General features: G+C 36.2%; 1 protein-coding gene and 1 long non-coding RNA gene across 7 annotated transcripts in view; one reads left to right on the top strand and one right to left on the bottom strand.

The window, feature by feature from the left end:
• The window catches only part of LOC132484017 (uncharacterized), a 132,136-nt gene that overhangs the window by 56,739 nt on the left and 60,148 nt on the right, over window positions 1–15,249 (top strand). For 3 of the 4 annotated variants that reach the window (XR_009531144.1, XR_009531142.1, XR_009531143.1), the window contains exon 4: window positions 4,078–4,157. This is a non-coding gene — a long non-coding RNA (uncharacterized LOC132484017). Of the gene's footprint in view, window positions 1–4,077; window positions 4,158–7,781; window positions 13,742–15,249 lie in introns of those variants that run through there. The other variant, XR_009531141.1, reaches the window with a different exon arrangement.
• The window catches only part of COL24A1 (collagen type XXIV alpha 1 chain), a 404,516-nt gene that overhangs the window by 8,480 nt on the left and 380,787 nt on the right, over window positions 1–15,249 (bottom strand). For all 3 annotated transcript variants that reach the window (XM_060090037.1, XM_060090036.1, XM_060090035.1), the window contains 2 exons: window positions 4,858–4,923; window positions 4,055–4,223 (listed from right to left, as the gene is read on the bottom strand). In XM_060090037.1, the coding sequence (XP_059946020.1) occupies window positions 4,055–4,223; window positions 4,858–4,923 (235 nt within the window). The remainder of the gene's footprint in view (window positions 1–4,054; window positions 4,224–4,857; window positions 4,924–15,249) is intronic.

Below are 15,249 nucleotides of genomic sequence, written 5' to 3' on the forward strand. Positions count from 1 at the left end.
TAATTCTTCGTGATTTTACATCCATGTGGTTGATATTTGCAATACCGACTTCTCAGTGCCTCAAACTCTCTCCCACCAACGTTTTTGTACCCTTCTCCTGTCCTGTTTACTTTAATCATTAACTTATAAGGCCACACCCTAGTTTTTGTTATTACCTACAGCTAGATCTCCTCCATGATTTCACCTCTCTTCTCATTCCACCTCATTCCCTCTAGTGTTCTGACTCTAATAATTCTTTGATCCCATTAGGACCTACTATCCATTGATGCTACCACTTTTTCATTGTCCTTCATAATCATGTGTTCACTTCTCTTCCTGCCTAGCTTAAAACCCACAGTCCTTTGCTATGATCATTTCCTTAGAGACTTCCTTAACATTCTTGCCCTGCCTCACTTCACTGTGCTTGTCTTATAAAATCCCAGTCCTGCATAAATCCAGTTTTGTGCCTAATCTGTGCCTGTACCTGCACAACTAAATGTGCCTAGAGAAAAACACAACTATGCTGACTGGCCTCACTTTAAATTCAAGTGTTTGAAAGGCTGCCAGATAATACTACTATGTTTCCCTAGTTCATTTCCTCTGTCACTTTCCTAGTTAACCATTTGAAACCTTTTCCTATCCTCTCAAGTTAATTATACCTTTCCTTCATTCTTATTCTTGACTGATAACCTCTCAGTTTCACTGAGACAACTAAAGCAAACTGAAGGAAACTTATATAAACTCCCATTATGACCTTTACCCATCTATCTGTACTTGCACACATATATTCTGCCTTCTCTCTTATTATTGTGAATAAACCGTGTTCCTAAATAAGGTTTACCTTGTCCGTTAAACCTTCCATTTCAAATTTTTCCTCTCATTTTTTCTTCTGAGTCAGCTTCTGTTGTCTGCTGTTTCTGCCAGTTCTCATTCGTGGTGTTTTGTCAACTTGTGTGCTTAGTTATCATTGATTGTGTGCTGGGCACTATATTTGAAAAATTATTTGTGGAAATAATTTGAGCCCTAGGATGATATTATCTTTTATAGAAGAGTTTTGTTTGTTTCTGTCAGGTATAAGGGGCTACTAGCAGTCTGGAATCATCTTAATCCAAGTGCACAGTTTGAGATTTTCTGAGCAGTCTTGATGATGTGAAGCTAGGCTGCAATCTGTATGAGTATCTTTTCTTTCCGTTTATTTTTACTCTTAAAGTGGAGCCCTTTGAAAGCCTAAGTCCCCACCTTTTGTGGACTTCAGATTCCAACCTTTGACCCCTATCCCCGTGAAGCCACCAAAAGCACTACTCAGTTTCTGAACACACCCAGGGCAAAAGTAGCTCTAAGTATGTGCTTATCTCTCTGCTGTCTTTTTCAAAATATTGGCTTGAAAGTCCCTCACTAGTTTGTCAGTATTTGATGCTTTTGACTTAATTTTCAAAAAGTTTCGTTAGGCAGATTGAATTACCTGCTTCATTAATGGGAGTGGAAACTCTCCAGCTCCACCATTTTCTCTTAATACAGTTTTAACTGCTACCATTCCTCTAAACCGCTCTTGCGAAGATCATCAAAGACCTTCCCACTACTAAATCTAGTAGCCTTTCTCAGTCTTCACCTAACTTGACATCGGACCCAGTAGATCCCCTCCTCCACAGGCAAACATTTTCTTCACTCTACATCCATCTAGTTTTCCTCTTATCTCAGTGATAGCTTCTTCTTAGTCTTCTTTGCTAGTTCCCCCTCAACTCCCTGACCTCTCTAAACATTGGAGAGCTCTAAGGCACAGTTTTGAGAACTCTTCTCTTTTATTTATCTGTTCTTTAGGTAGTCTTAAACAGTCTCAGGGCATTGGATACTGTTTATATGCAAATGACTTCATAAATTTTACCCCTAGCCAGGACCTCACTCCTGAATAGCCAATGACCTACTTGACATCCTTACTTGAATGCCTAACAGACATCTCAAATTAAATACATCCAAAACTGAACTCCTGATCTTGTCTCCAAACTTGCTTCTCTATCTCTTTTGACAGCAATTCCACTCTTCTAGTCCCTAATCAGAAATCTTAGAGTCATCCTTTATCATTCTGTTTCTCTCATAACCCACATCCGAATTACCAACAAAAAACTGCTGGCTCTACCTTAAAACTTATCCAAAGATTTGACCATTTCTTATCACTTCCCCACCACCAATTCTAGTCCAAGCCATCATGATCTCTTACTGGATTATTTCAATAGTCTTCTCAATGTCTCCTTCTACCCTATCCTCATTATATTTGCAGTACAACACCCAGAGTAACATTTTAAAAATTTAAGTCAAGTCACGTTATTCCTTTGCTCATAATCTTCCAGAGGCTTCCCATCTTATTCAGTAAAAGCTGGAGTCTTTTGAGTAATCTATAAGATCCTGTATAATCTGGTTTCTTGACATCTTTCTGACTTCATTTCCTACCATTCTTCCCCTTATGCACTTTCTTCCAGTCACCTTGGCCTTCTTGCTAATAGTAGAACATGCTAAGTACACGCTCAGGTTCAAGGGCCTGTGCGTTTGTTCTTTCTTCCTGGAAAGCTCTTTCCCCAGATTTCCTGTGGCTTGTTCCCTTACCTCCTTCTGATATTGCTCAAATGTCACTTTCTCGGAGATGCTTTATCTACCTACTCTATTTACCACTTCACCCCCCACCCTACTTTCTGTCATATCCCCTCTTCCCTGCTGTTTTGTGTTTCTCTATTGCACTTACAATCTCCTAGTGATGAAAGTATTTTTGGGCGTAAAGACCTTTCTGATACCTTACAAGCCATACCACTTAGCTATTTCTCCTATGAGGAAGGCAGACCTTGAATTAGATTTCGGTAATTTGTATGTCCTGTAGTGTCTTTGTTCCTTTCAGTTCTATAGAATTGCATTTTTATACCCTCAAATATGGGAAAGAATCAAATTTGAATTATTGTAGGCAGCTATAACTGTAAATATTATTTGTTTTTGTGACAATCTAGGGCAGGAAATATCTATAGAAGTTAAGCATTTTATTAATATAAATAAAATGAATATTTTCACTATACTGTATTCTAGAATGGAAGATGCTTTTGGACAAACATGTATATATACATATATATGTATATGTGTGTGTGTGTGTATAAAATAAAATATGGACTACTATTCATCCTGCAGAATTAAATAACTTAGTTATATTCAAATCAGCATATATGTCATTGTGTGTTAAGACTAGAGTTTTTACCAAAAAATGATAACTACTAATATTGATTGTACAGCTGACCAGGTAGACCCAATAGAAATTAAAATTAAATGACATATTGTAGCAGACAGGGTTTCCCCTACTTATCATCAGATAATGATGGCTCTTCCACTTGCTTTAAACCTTTCCTTGATGGTTCTGTTTTTGCACCTCCACCTAATGGATTTGGGGTACCAATGTGAGGACGAGAAAATTCCAAGAATGACAAACCACTCTATCTTTATAGTCACTGATACTGAAATGAGGCATTTAAATTCCATTTTATGTAAAAACTAATTATAGAGATTGTGGTAGAGAGGGCTCTATGATCTCTTTCTTCATGTTGCCATAAGTCAGCCTGTGCAGTGAAGACCTTTTGTAAAGTGAACCCTTGAAAAAGGATACTTTGACCTCAGAAACATGTTTCCTCTATGAGTACGTATTTGGTTCTTGATGTTAAAATGCCTCTGCCAGGGTTTTATCAAAAATGATAAGGTTTAGGGCCTCCCTGGTGGCGCAAGTGGTTGAGAGTCCGCCTGCCGATGCAGGGGATACGGGTTCGTGCCCCGGTCTGGGAGGATCCCATATGCCGCGGAGCGGCTGGGCCCGTGAGCCATGGCCGCTGAGCCTGCGCGTCCGGAGCCTGCGCGTCCGGAGCCTGTGCTCCGCGACGGGGGAGGCCACAACAGTGAGAGGCCCGCATACCGAAAAAAAAAAAAAAAAAAAAAAAAAAAAAAAAAAAAAAAAAAAATGATAAGGTTTGGAATAAATACACCGCAAATCTCAAACACACTGAAATGATGAAACAAAATTAGATATCAGAGTTTAAGGAAACCAGTAACTTACCATCTGATACTTTGTGTTCACAGTTAAGCAAATCTTTGCAGATTCGTGCTGGATTATCTCGTGTGCCAAGAGGATTCTTGATGCTGTGCAGTAAATTGCTAAGGTAGTTCAAGGTTTCGAATATCTCTGCACTGTGGTCAGTTAAGGTCACTTCAGTATCCTGGTAGCTCTGCCAAGTCATTGTGAGAATCATATTAGCAAAGAAGCTTGGAGTAGTCATTAACAGCATGTAACCCAAGTGATCAACATGGAGCAAGGCAGAAGAAAAATGTACAACTGTTGTGTGCAAGGAGTTGGGAGTAGGATGTAAAGAACAGTTTATATTTAACTATAGGCATATTTGTATGTTTTATTAATCTTGATACTAATAAAAGCTTAAATTCACACTCAAAAGTCTAGTTTTCAAGCTGACATAAAACTTAATTACTATGCCTACTGCATAATTTGAAAAAAAACCTATATTATGAATAAATAGAGTTTAAATAAGAAAAATGAGTAGTGATGATAGATAGATCCCATTTTAAGAAATGGCTAACTTCATTTAACTATTTTCTTCTATAGTACCAAATCCTTATTTTAAAAAATCCTTTAACAATATTATATTTTTGTTTTCCTTAAAAAACATCTTATGTGTATATTTCTGTTTATTAAAATTGCTTACTTTGTCCTTAAAATTTTTTTCATTACTTTTAATCTCTTTTAAATACAGGCTTTGAGATAAAATCACATTTTGGCCTCTGAAAAAAATTTCTGTTTAATTTGTAGATTGCGAGTGCCAGTGTAAATAAAGCCAGATATATTACCTCCATCTGTAGGGCAGTATGTGATTCAATCAGGGCTTGAATAGCAGCATTGATATCCATTTGTTTCTGTGTAAAACAAAACCATTTGAGATCAGCAATAAGATCAACACTGAGTGCTCTAAAGTAAAGCCTATAAATTCTGAAAGCACTGCTGTTAAAGTATACTAGACTTATTATCTAAAAGGGGTTTGTAACTCTTATGGTTAGACAGATCTAGCAAATATTGCCTGACTATCCGAAAGGACAATATGCTGCTTTCATCCAAATCTCAAAAGTCTCCTAATTAAAACAGGACCAAAGTCTAGAGTTCTCAAATGAAAAACTATTTGTCTCTGCCGCATGAAAACACAAAAACGTTACTCACATGGAAGAAGAATGAAATATGATCCCCTCAGTTAATAAATTGTAAAGTGAAGAATAAATAACTGTAGTAATTTTTAACAGTTACATTCTTGGAAGGAAAATAGAATAAAATATTACTGTCCTGAGGTAGTCACCACATTAGTTTAATCTGATACTTCTGCGGTCTTAAAAACAATTTCTGAAGTTGGAAAAAGTACCATTAGTCCCCAAAGAAATAATACATCATGAATCCAATCTCCTCCTGCATTTAATAAAAGATATTTTTAGAGAAAGACCCAACCTAACCATTAATAAAAAGTCTTTTCATATTTTATTTTTTAAAAAGCTTGGAAACTAAGAAGCATGAGTTGTCAGAAAGTTCTGTGAAATGGCATCTGTGTGAGCAAATCAAGCGATCTAATTTCTTTCAGAATGATTGTACTGCTGAGATATCTTTTTACTTGGCAGCCCATACAATAGAAACTCTTCAACAGATCTCTCATAACTCATGGTTGGTAATTTGAAAAACTATTTAAAATGATGGGACAATCAACAAAATGTACTCATCTTTGCCTCAACATGTGGTTTTCATATTGGAAAATACTTGACTCATTCTGCATATGTACACTGCCAAACACATATTGAGGATAAAATGGTAAGCAAACAATACAAAACAAAACAACCTTGCCCTTGTAGAACTAAAGTTTAGAGGTCGATAAAGGCATTAATCAAATAATCTCAAAAATACACATTTACAAATTGTGATACGTGCTATAAAAGAAAAGTGCATGGACCTATGAGAGAAATTACAGAGTATTAAATCTGGGGAATATAAGAGATTTGGAAGGACTAGATCAGTATAGGCTTCCCTGAGGTGGTGATATCTGAGTTGAGATCTGAAGAATAAATATGAATTGTTAGGAGAAGGGCTGGGAGAGCTTTCCAGGCAGAGGTAACAACTTTGCACAAAGGCGGTGAGATAGAAAAGCATGGCCTATTCAAGAAGAAGAAAGGCTTAGCATAAAATGTTCTGTGCAGATTAAATAATTCTGACCATCATTCTTGTGAGAATTGGCAGACTTTGGACATGGGTCACAAAAATATATTGGGACTAAATATGGGCAACTGAATTAAGTAGTAAACAATAGCCACCTTTATATTTTCCAGTTGTTTGTGGTTAGGGCTTTGATCTTAAAAAAACTAGCAATAAGCAGTTCTCAGGTGCTTCAGACTCAGGACCCTTTTGTACTTTTAAATATTATTAAGGGCTTTAAAGAACTTATAATTTATGTGCATTACAGCTTTTGATATTTAACATAGTAGGAATTAAAATATAAAATTTAAAACTATGTGTTAATTGCCTTAAAACAATAAATCCATTATATGTTAATATAAATAAACATTTTTTAAATGAAAAATAACTATTTTCCAAACAAAAAATTAGTGAGAAGAGCGGCACTGTTTTACACTTTTGTATATCTCTTTAATGTCTGGATTAATAGGAGATAGCTAGATTCTTATATTTGCTTTTATATTCTCATATTTGCTTCTATATTCAATCTATTAAAATGTTACTTTAGCTGAACTGTATGAAGAAAATCCAGCCTTAAAAAGATATGTAGTTGGAAAAAAGATTATTTTAGTAGCCTTTTCAGATAATTGTGGATATTCTTCTTATACCAGAACTTGATAAGTGGTAGTTTCTTGAAGGTTAGTTGAAATGTGAAATCTGAAATCATATCTACAACATATCTATTTTATATTCTTTTATATTAAAATCTATTGATCTATCTTAAACTTTGAAAGAATCATTTACCAATGCATGATTTTAGTAAAAACCATGATTTTTTGTTAAAATCATGCATTGATAATTGGAAAATAATGGTTCATGAAATAATGCAGATCTTCCAAAGACTGACACATTTTGTTATGTCATATCAAAAGATTACATTCGTTAACATCATCACCAATCTCATCAAAAAAATGTAAGTACTGGTAAGTTGTCGAACTTGTAATAGATACAAGCATTCCTCAATTGTTATTGTTGCTTGAAAGTATGAAATTTACCATTGGTATCAAATTATCAGTTGTTTTCCTTGAAATGACAGGCTCACTTCATCCATTTTCAAGAAAATATCTGCCAAATACTCATGTCTGAATAACATTATCATTCTGTCAAGTAAAAATGGTGTTCCATGAAAAAAGCAGGTAATTCAGTTTGCAACTGAAACAATTTCACAAGTGCTTTTATTTGAGGCAACCATTTTACTTCAATATGCAGAAATGCTTTATCTGTTCTTCCATTTCATCACACAGAATATTAAAAAGATGTGTACAAAAGATTAGAGACTTAGGAGACAGCAAAAATGGTGGCATAATGACCTCCCAGAATTCTCTCTTCTATAAAAGCAATGAGAAAACTGGAAAAAAAATGTAAGAATGAAGTTTTTCAGAATTACAGAAATTAACAAAATGCTTGCAGTAACCTGGGGAGCATTTATGAAAAATAGCTTAATTTCAGTAAGGGCAGTGAGCTTTGTAAAGCTTTAATCTCTGTCCTATTCCCATGCCTCTCTTTCCAGCTCTGTGGTAGCCTTGAAAACCAACAGCCTGCAATCGCAGTGAAAACAAGAAGCCTGGAAACCGCAGGAGGGAGCAGAATGGGGCTGGAGTTGCTTCAAAGCCTCATTTCCAGTGAAATGTCATTATTTGACCTTTCTGGTGGTTCCCTTAAAGACTTGCAAGACTGTCTTTATTTTACCTGACTCAGGGCTCACTCAGTGCAAAAAGTCTTTCCCAATGAACATTAAAAAAAAAAATTAGGTGGAATTGTTTAACTTTGTGGCTACTGGAAACATTAGAAAACAGTTGGGGCAAACAATAGGCTAAGAAAAGCTAGGGAATGAGATGTCCATAGAGATTCTAAAAAACTGACATATTCCTGGGAATCTAGAAGTCCATGTGCATGCATAGGGCTGTGCACATGATCAGGAAAAACATAAGAAGGCCCTAAGTTCTCTTTTCTGGCTGACCTTCAGGCTCTGTGAAAATAGGAAATTAAAACTCGGGTATAGTTGTCAATTGCCTGGCTGAGCATTGAAGGGATGCTCCAACATGCTCACAGAGACCCTTGGCACAAACTGGAAGACTTACTGGTTCTGGCATTTAAGGAAATCTCTCTCCAATCCTTAGCTGACCACTAAGCTAACTGAGTAGAGACTTTAGTGGTCACATATGTCAAAGAATACAGACTATACCTTTAGGAAAAGTCACTAAACAACAAAAACAACAAATAGCAACAATAAACACTGAGGTTGGGGTGAAGAATTTGACTTCCAGAGATGCCATTTTATATTATTTTAAATGTCCAGTTTTCAAGAAAAAATGACATGCTGAGTAACATTAAAGTATGACTCCTATACATGGGAAAAAGCCAAGCAATCAATAGAAATAGAAATTGTCCCTGAGGAAGCCCAGATGTTGAACTTAGTAGACAAAACTTTAGCTATTTTAGGTATGTTCAAAGAACCAAAGTAAACCATGTCTACAGAACTAAAGGAAAGTATGAAAAAGATGTCTCACCAAATAAAAAATATAAAGAGATAGAAATTATAGAAAAGAACCAAGTAGAAGTTTTGTAGTTGAACAATAACTGAAGTCAAAATTTACTACAGAGGCTCAACTGTAGATTTCAGTAGATAGAGGAAAGAATCAGTGAACCTGAAAACAGTTTATTGAGATTATCCAGAGGCATATAAAGAAAAATGAAGCAGAAAATGAACAGGCTCAGATACGTACAGGACATCCTAAAACATACCAATGCATGAATGATGGAAGTCTCAGAAGAGAAGAAGAGAGAAATAGGGGTAGAAAGAATATTTCAAAAAATAATGGCTGAAAGTGTGCCAAATTTGATGAAAAACATTAATCTCCACATCCAAGAAGCTCAATGAATTCCCCTAGACACATCATAATCAAACTGTTGAAAGCTAAAGACAAAGAGAGAATCCTGAATGCAAAGAGAAGAGACTCATCATATTCAAGGGATGAGATGTTTCATCAAAAACCATAAAGGTGAGAGGCAGTAGGATGACATATTCAGAGTGCTGAAGGAAAAAGACTGTCAACCAAAAATTCTATATCCAATAAAACTATCCTTCAAAAAGGAGGAAAAAAGACATTCCCAGATAAACAAAAGCTGAGGCAATTTATCATTAGCAAACTTCCCTAGAAAAATAATAAAGGGAGTCCTTTGGACTGAAATAAAGGATACTAGGCAGAAACTTGAGTCCACATGAAGAAATAAAGAGCACTGGTAAAGATAACTATACAGGTAACTATAAAAGAGAGTATAGATCCCAAACAGCCAAACAATCTTGAAAAAGGACAACAAACTTGGAGGTCTCACACTTCACTTTCAAAACTTACTACAAAGCTACAGTAATCAAAACAGTGTGGTACTGGCATACAGACAGACATATAGACCAATGGAGTAGAGTGCAGGAATAAACCCTCACATACATGGTTAAATAATTTTTGAGAAGGGTGCCAAGGCCATTCCCTAAGGAAGGAATAGTGCTGGGAAAATTTGATATCCACATGCAAAAGAATGAAGTTAGACTCTTACCTACATCATAAACAAAAATTAACTCAAAATGGATCAGATAATTAAATGTAAGACCTCAAATTATAAAACTCTTTAAGAAAACATATGGGAAATGCTTCATGACATTTGATTTGACACTGATTTCTTGGAGATGAAACCAAAAGCAAGGTAAAACAACAACAACAACAAAACCCTGATAAATTGGACTACATCAAAATTAAAGACATCTGTACAAAAATCAACAGAGTGAAAAGGCAGAATGGGAGAAAATATTTGCAAATCACATATATGATAAGGGATTAACATTTAGAATGCATAAAGAACTCCCATAACTCAACAACAACAACACAACAAAAATAAGCAACCCAATTCAAAAATGGGCAAAAGACATTTTTCCAAAGGAGATATGTAAGCCAGTTTCGCCAAAGTAGATACATATAAGCCAATGAGCACATGAAAAGATGCTCAACATCTGTAATCATTAAGGAAATGCAAGTCAAAACACAGTTATCTGCCACTTCACACCCATTAGGATGGCTGTTATCAAACAAGCAGAATATAACAAATGTGAGGGAGGATGTGGAGAAATTGGAATCCTGTGTACTAGTGGTGGGAATGTGAAATGGTGTACCTGCTATGGAAAACAGTATAGCAATTCCTCATAAAGTTAAACATAAAATTACCATATGATCCAGCAATTTCACTTCTGGGTATATATGGAAATAAATTAAAGGCAGGGACTCTTTAATCCATTTGGAGTTTATTTTTGTGTTTGGTGTTAGGTAGTGTTCTAATTTCAGTTTTTTACATGTAGCTGTCCAGTTTTCCCAGCACCACTTATTGAAGAGGCTGTCTTTTCTCCACTGTATGTTCTTGCCTTCTTTGTCATAAATTAGGTGGCCATTATGTGTGTGGGTTTATCTCTGGGCTTTCTATCCTGTACCATTGACCTATATTTCTGTTTTTGTGCCAGTACCCTACTGTCTTTTTTTAAATTATTTAATTTATTTATTTTTGGCTGCGTTGGGTCTTCGTTGCTACTTGCGGGCTTTCTCTAGTTGTAGCGAGCGGGAGCTACTCTTTGTTGTGGTGCTTGGGCTTCTCATTGCAGTGGATTCTCTTGTTGCGGAGCATGGCCTCTAAGCCCACGGGCTTCAGTAGTTGTGGCTCACGGGCTCTAGAGCGCAGCCTCAGTAGTTGTGGTGCACGGGCTTAGTGGTTCCATGGCATGTGGGATCTTCCCAGACCAGGGCCCAACCCCCTGTCCCCTGCATTGGCAGGTGGATTCTTAACCACTGTGCCACCAGGGAAGCCCCATACTGTCTTGATTACTGTGGCTCTGTAGTATAGTTTGAAGTCAGGGAGCCTGATTTCTCCAGCTCCGTTTTTCTTTCTCAAGATTGCTTTGGCTATTCAGGGTCTTTTGTGTTTCCATACAAATTGTAAAATTTTTTGTTCTAATTCTGTGAAGAATGCCATTGTTAATTTGATAGGGATTGCACTGAATCTGTAGATTGCTTTGGGTAGTATAGTCATTTTCACAATATTGATTCTTCCAATCCAAGAACATGGTATATTTCCCCATCTGTTTATGTCATCTTTGATTTCTTTGATCATTATTTTACAGTTTTCTGAGTACAAGTCTTGCGCCAAATGTAAAATAGCTGGTGGGAAGCAGCAGCGTAGCACAGGGAGATCAGCTCGGTGCTGTGCGACGACCTAGAGGGGTGGGATAGGGAGGATGCGAGGAGGGCTCAAGAGGGAGGGGATATATGGATGTATATATGCATATGGCTGATTCATTTTGTTGTGCAACAGGGGCTAACTCAGTATTGTGAAGCAGTTATACTCCAATAAAGATATCTTTTTTTAAAAAGGCAGGGGCTCAAACAGATATTTGTACACCTATGTTTATAGCAGCATTATTCACAATAGAAAAAGGTGGAAGCAACCCAAGTATCCATCTGGATAAACAAAATGTGGTATATACATACAATGGAAATTATTCAGCCTTAAAAAGGAAAGAAATTCTGACACATGCTACAACATGGATTAACCTTGAAGACATTATGCTAAGCGAAGAAAGCCAGACAAAAAAGTTCAAATACTATATGCTTCCACTTATAGTAGGTATCTAGAGTAGTCAAATTAATAGAGAGATAGAAAGTAGAATGGTAGGTTTTTAGGGACTGGGGAAGGGAGGAATGGGGAATTACTGTTTAATGGATCAGAGTTTCAGTCTTAGATGATGAAAAAAGTTCTAGAGATGACTGGTGGTGATAGTTGCACAGCAGTGTGATTGTACTTAATGCTACTGAAGAGTACACTTAAAGATGGTTAAAATGATAAATTTTATATATATTTTACCACAATTAAAAATAATAAGTATGCTCATTATCCCTTACAGCTAACCATCCCACTTCTGGGAACAGGTCCTAGAGATATTCCACAAAATATGTATATGGACAAGACATGCATACTGTTTGTATTAGGGAAAAGATTGGAAACAACTTAAACACCCATGAATAGAGGACTGGATGGATGAATAAACTGTAGGATATTCTTAACTGAAATGACCATGGTTCGTTTTCTGAGAGAATGTGGCAAAGAAGAATACAGTGACTTTTAGTAGATTAGTAGTGTAGCGTTTGGTACTAGATTCAAGCTAAGGTACTAGCAATTTTAACCACCAACAGTACAAATGTCAACTCAGTGAAAAGGGCAGGGTTTTTTTCCCCCACAATAGGCATTAGAAAGAAAAGAATGTCATAAAACTTGGCTACTCATAAAATTTTTAATTCCTATAATTCCAGTGTATTCCCAAATCCTAGCTCATGCCTGGCACATAGTAGGCATTCAATTTGCTGAATTTATTCATTTTTTCCCAAGGGTAGCCTTTAGGGAGGGCAGGCCCAGAGAGATGGTATTAAGATGATTTGCCTGGGAAGTCATTTAGCAAAACATCTAAGTGTCCCCACCTAAGTGTGAAACTCTCATTAGGTCCAGTAAGGGAATCCAAAAGAAATAGCTTCCTCCATGTACTCTAGTTAGAGAGAACATATTCTCACATGAAAATCGCTTAAGGTTTATAAAAACGTGCACCAAGAATAAGGAGTTATCAGGATTAGTGGGACAAATGAAGGAAACTAGGAGGATTCATTATACCTTGAGGGGATGTAATATTCACAGTTCCTTTCTAATTTATTTAAGTAAAATGCAGATCTAGTCTGGGCACCCCAGTACTTTAAGAAGTGTTATTTTCCAGCCATCTAAAATTTTAAGATCACTGGATGGTGAAAACATTTATGGGGTGGGAACTGATTTCAGGTCATGCACCTCTCCATGGTAGAGGCAATTGCTTGTTCTAGGGAACTAGGATGATACCCGCAGCTGCTGCAACCTTTCAATTCACCAATCCAGGTTTCACAGCTGACCCATTAACTGGTATCATCAAGTTGAAAATTCCTTATCTCATTCAATGATTTTCAATTTTTACTATTTCCACTCCCCACATCTCACACACACACACACACACACACACACACATCACACACACACACATACACACACACACACACACACACACATCCTTTATCCCACCAACCATTTGTGGTTAACTTTGACATCCTGTTGTAATTTTTTTTTGGTCAGTTTCTAAATACCTTGCCATGCGCACTGAGGTCTGGTCATCACCCTGATAATATCCTCAAATTCAAAAGCACCATCAATATGTATTCCTTTTCCTGAAACATTTCTCTTTAGCTATTCTACTTTAGAAACTTGAGCAAGTTACTTGTAGGTCTTAAAAAGAGGGGGCTGGACTAGGTTAGAGGTTTCCAAACTTTTCTTATCTTGACACATAGTAATAAATACATTTTTATATCATGATAAGGTTCACACAAACATATATTTAACTGAAAACTTTTACAAAACACTTTTCCCTACTAGTGGTGATATACTTATTATGTTTTTTTTTAAATTGAAGTATAGTTGATTTACAATGTTTTTAGTTTCAGATGTACAGCAAAGTGATTGTTATACATATTATAATCTATATCTCTATTTATATCTATATTTATCTATTATTTTTCAGATTCTTTTCCATTGTAGGTTATTACAGGATATTGAATATAGTTCTCTGTGCTGTACAGAAGGTCCTGGGGTATTCTTTTTTGTGCTTTTCTTAAAAATTGAGTAAAATTCACATAAGACAAAATTCACCATTTTAGTCATTTTAAAGTATCCAGTTTATTGCTCTGGTAGATTCACTGTGTTGTGCAACCATTACTACTATTTAATTTCACAACATTTTCATCACCTCTAAAAGAAACCCTGTACCCATTAAACAGTCACTCCCCACATTTTTCTATTTTAATTTCATTACAAAAGAATGCTGAGACTCATCGTGTTGATCTTGTGATCCACCAACTAATGAGTGACAATTCACAGTCTAAAATAATTACTAAATAATTACTAAGAAGACTTCTATCTCTAATTCTAATATGACCCTATTCCATTCTAGACATTATTTCCCTCCAAGTGAAGTCTTCTGGCTTGAAGGATTCCCACTGAAATTTTCTAAGAGTTGCAACTTGCCTGTTTGCATTTATTCATTCATTCAATAGACACTTCTTAAGGGCTTGAATGGAAAAGAGATACAGAACACATTGCTTACCTTCAGAGAGTTCACAGTCTAATACATGGAAATGGGCATGAAAATAAATGAGTATGACGAAGAAGGGGAAGTGATCAGTTCTATCTTGCAGTGCAGCGAGGGGATGGAATTAAGAAGAGTTTCACAGAAGATATGATCATAGTTTGAGTTTAGAAGGAATATGTAGGTATTTTCTTATTGGCATGTAAACTTCTACTCTGAAAGTCTTCTTTTCAAGGCTACACTGCCACTTTCCTACAATGGTCTCTGCAAGTCCCAGAAAGACAGTATAAAGAAACTGGGTTTCATACTGGCCAGGAACAAGGAAGACAGAAAGGAGAGAAAGGGAAGAAGGAAACAAAGAAACTAATCTTAGCTGAGTACCTATAATTTGTCAAGCACATATACTTTTTCATTTAATCCTCCTAATAATTCCTCGAAGTATATATTCTTATCCACATTTTTCTCAGAGCAAAAACCTCTCACATGTCCTAATTCATTTTGGCTGTAGAGGAACACATACAAACACTTTTCAAGTGAGAGAGGGATGTGGTGCCCCAAAATTTGGCACTTCAATGTGAAAATTTTCACTAAACACCTCTAATTTGCCAATGATATATGATCTTTTAGAACTTGTTCTTTATTAGGAAAGCAGCTATGATATATCAAAGTCATTATAAGGTGAGAAGGCAACTGATGAGGGTTTTTCTAACCCATGCATTGTGAGGATCCAGGAGAAAAGGAAGAACAGAGAAGAGAATAATCTAAAGATTTGAAAAAGGACATGCCC

Source organism: Mesoplodon densirostris, chromosome 2 (genome assembly GCF_025265405.1).
Source record: "Mesoplodon densirostris isolate mMesDen1 chromosome 2, mMesDen1 primary haplotype, whole genome shotgun sequence".
Lineage (NCBI taxonomy): Eukaryota > Metazoa > Chordata > Mammalia > Artiodactyla > Ziphiidae > Mesoplodon > Mesoplodon densirostris.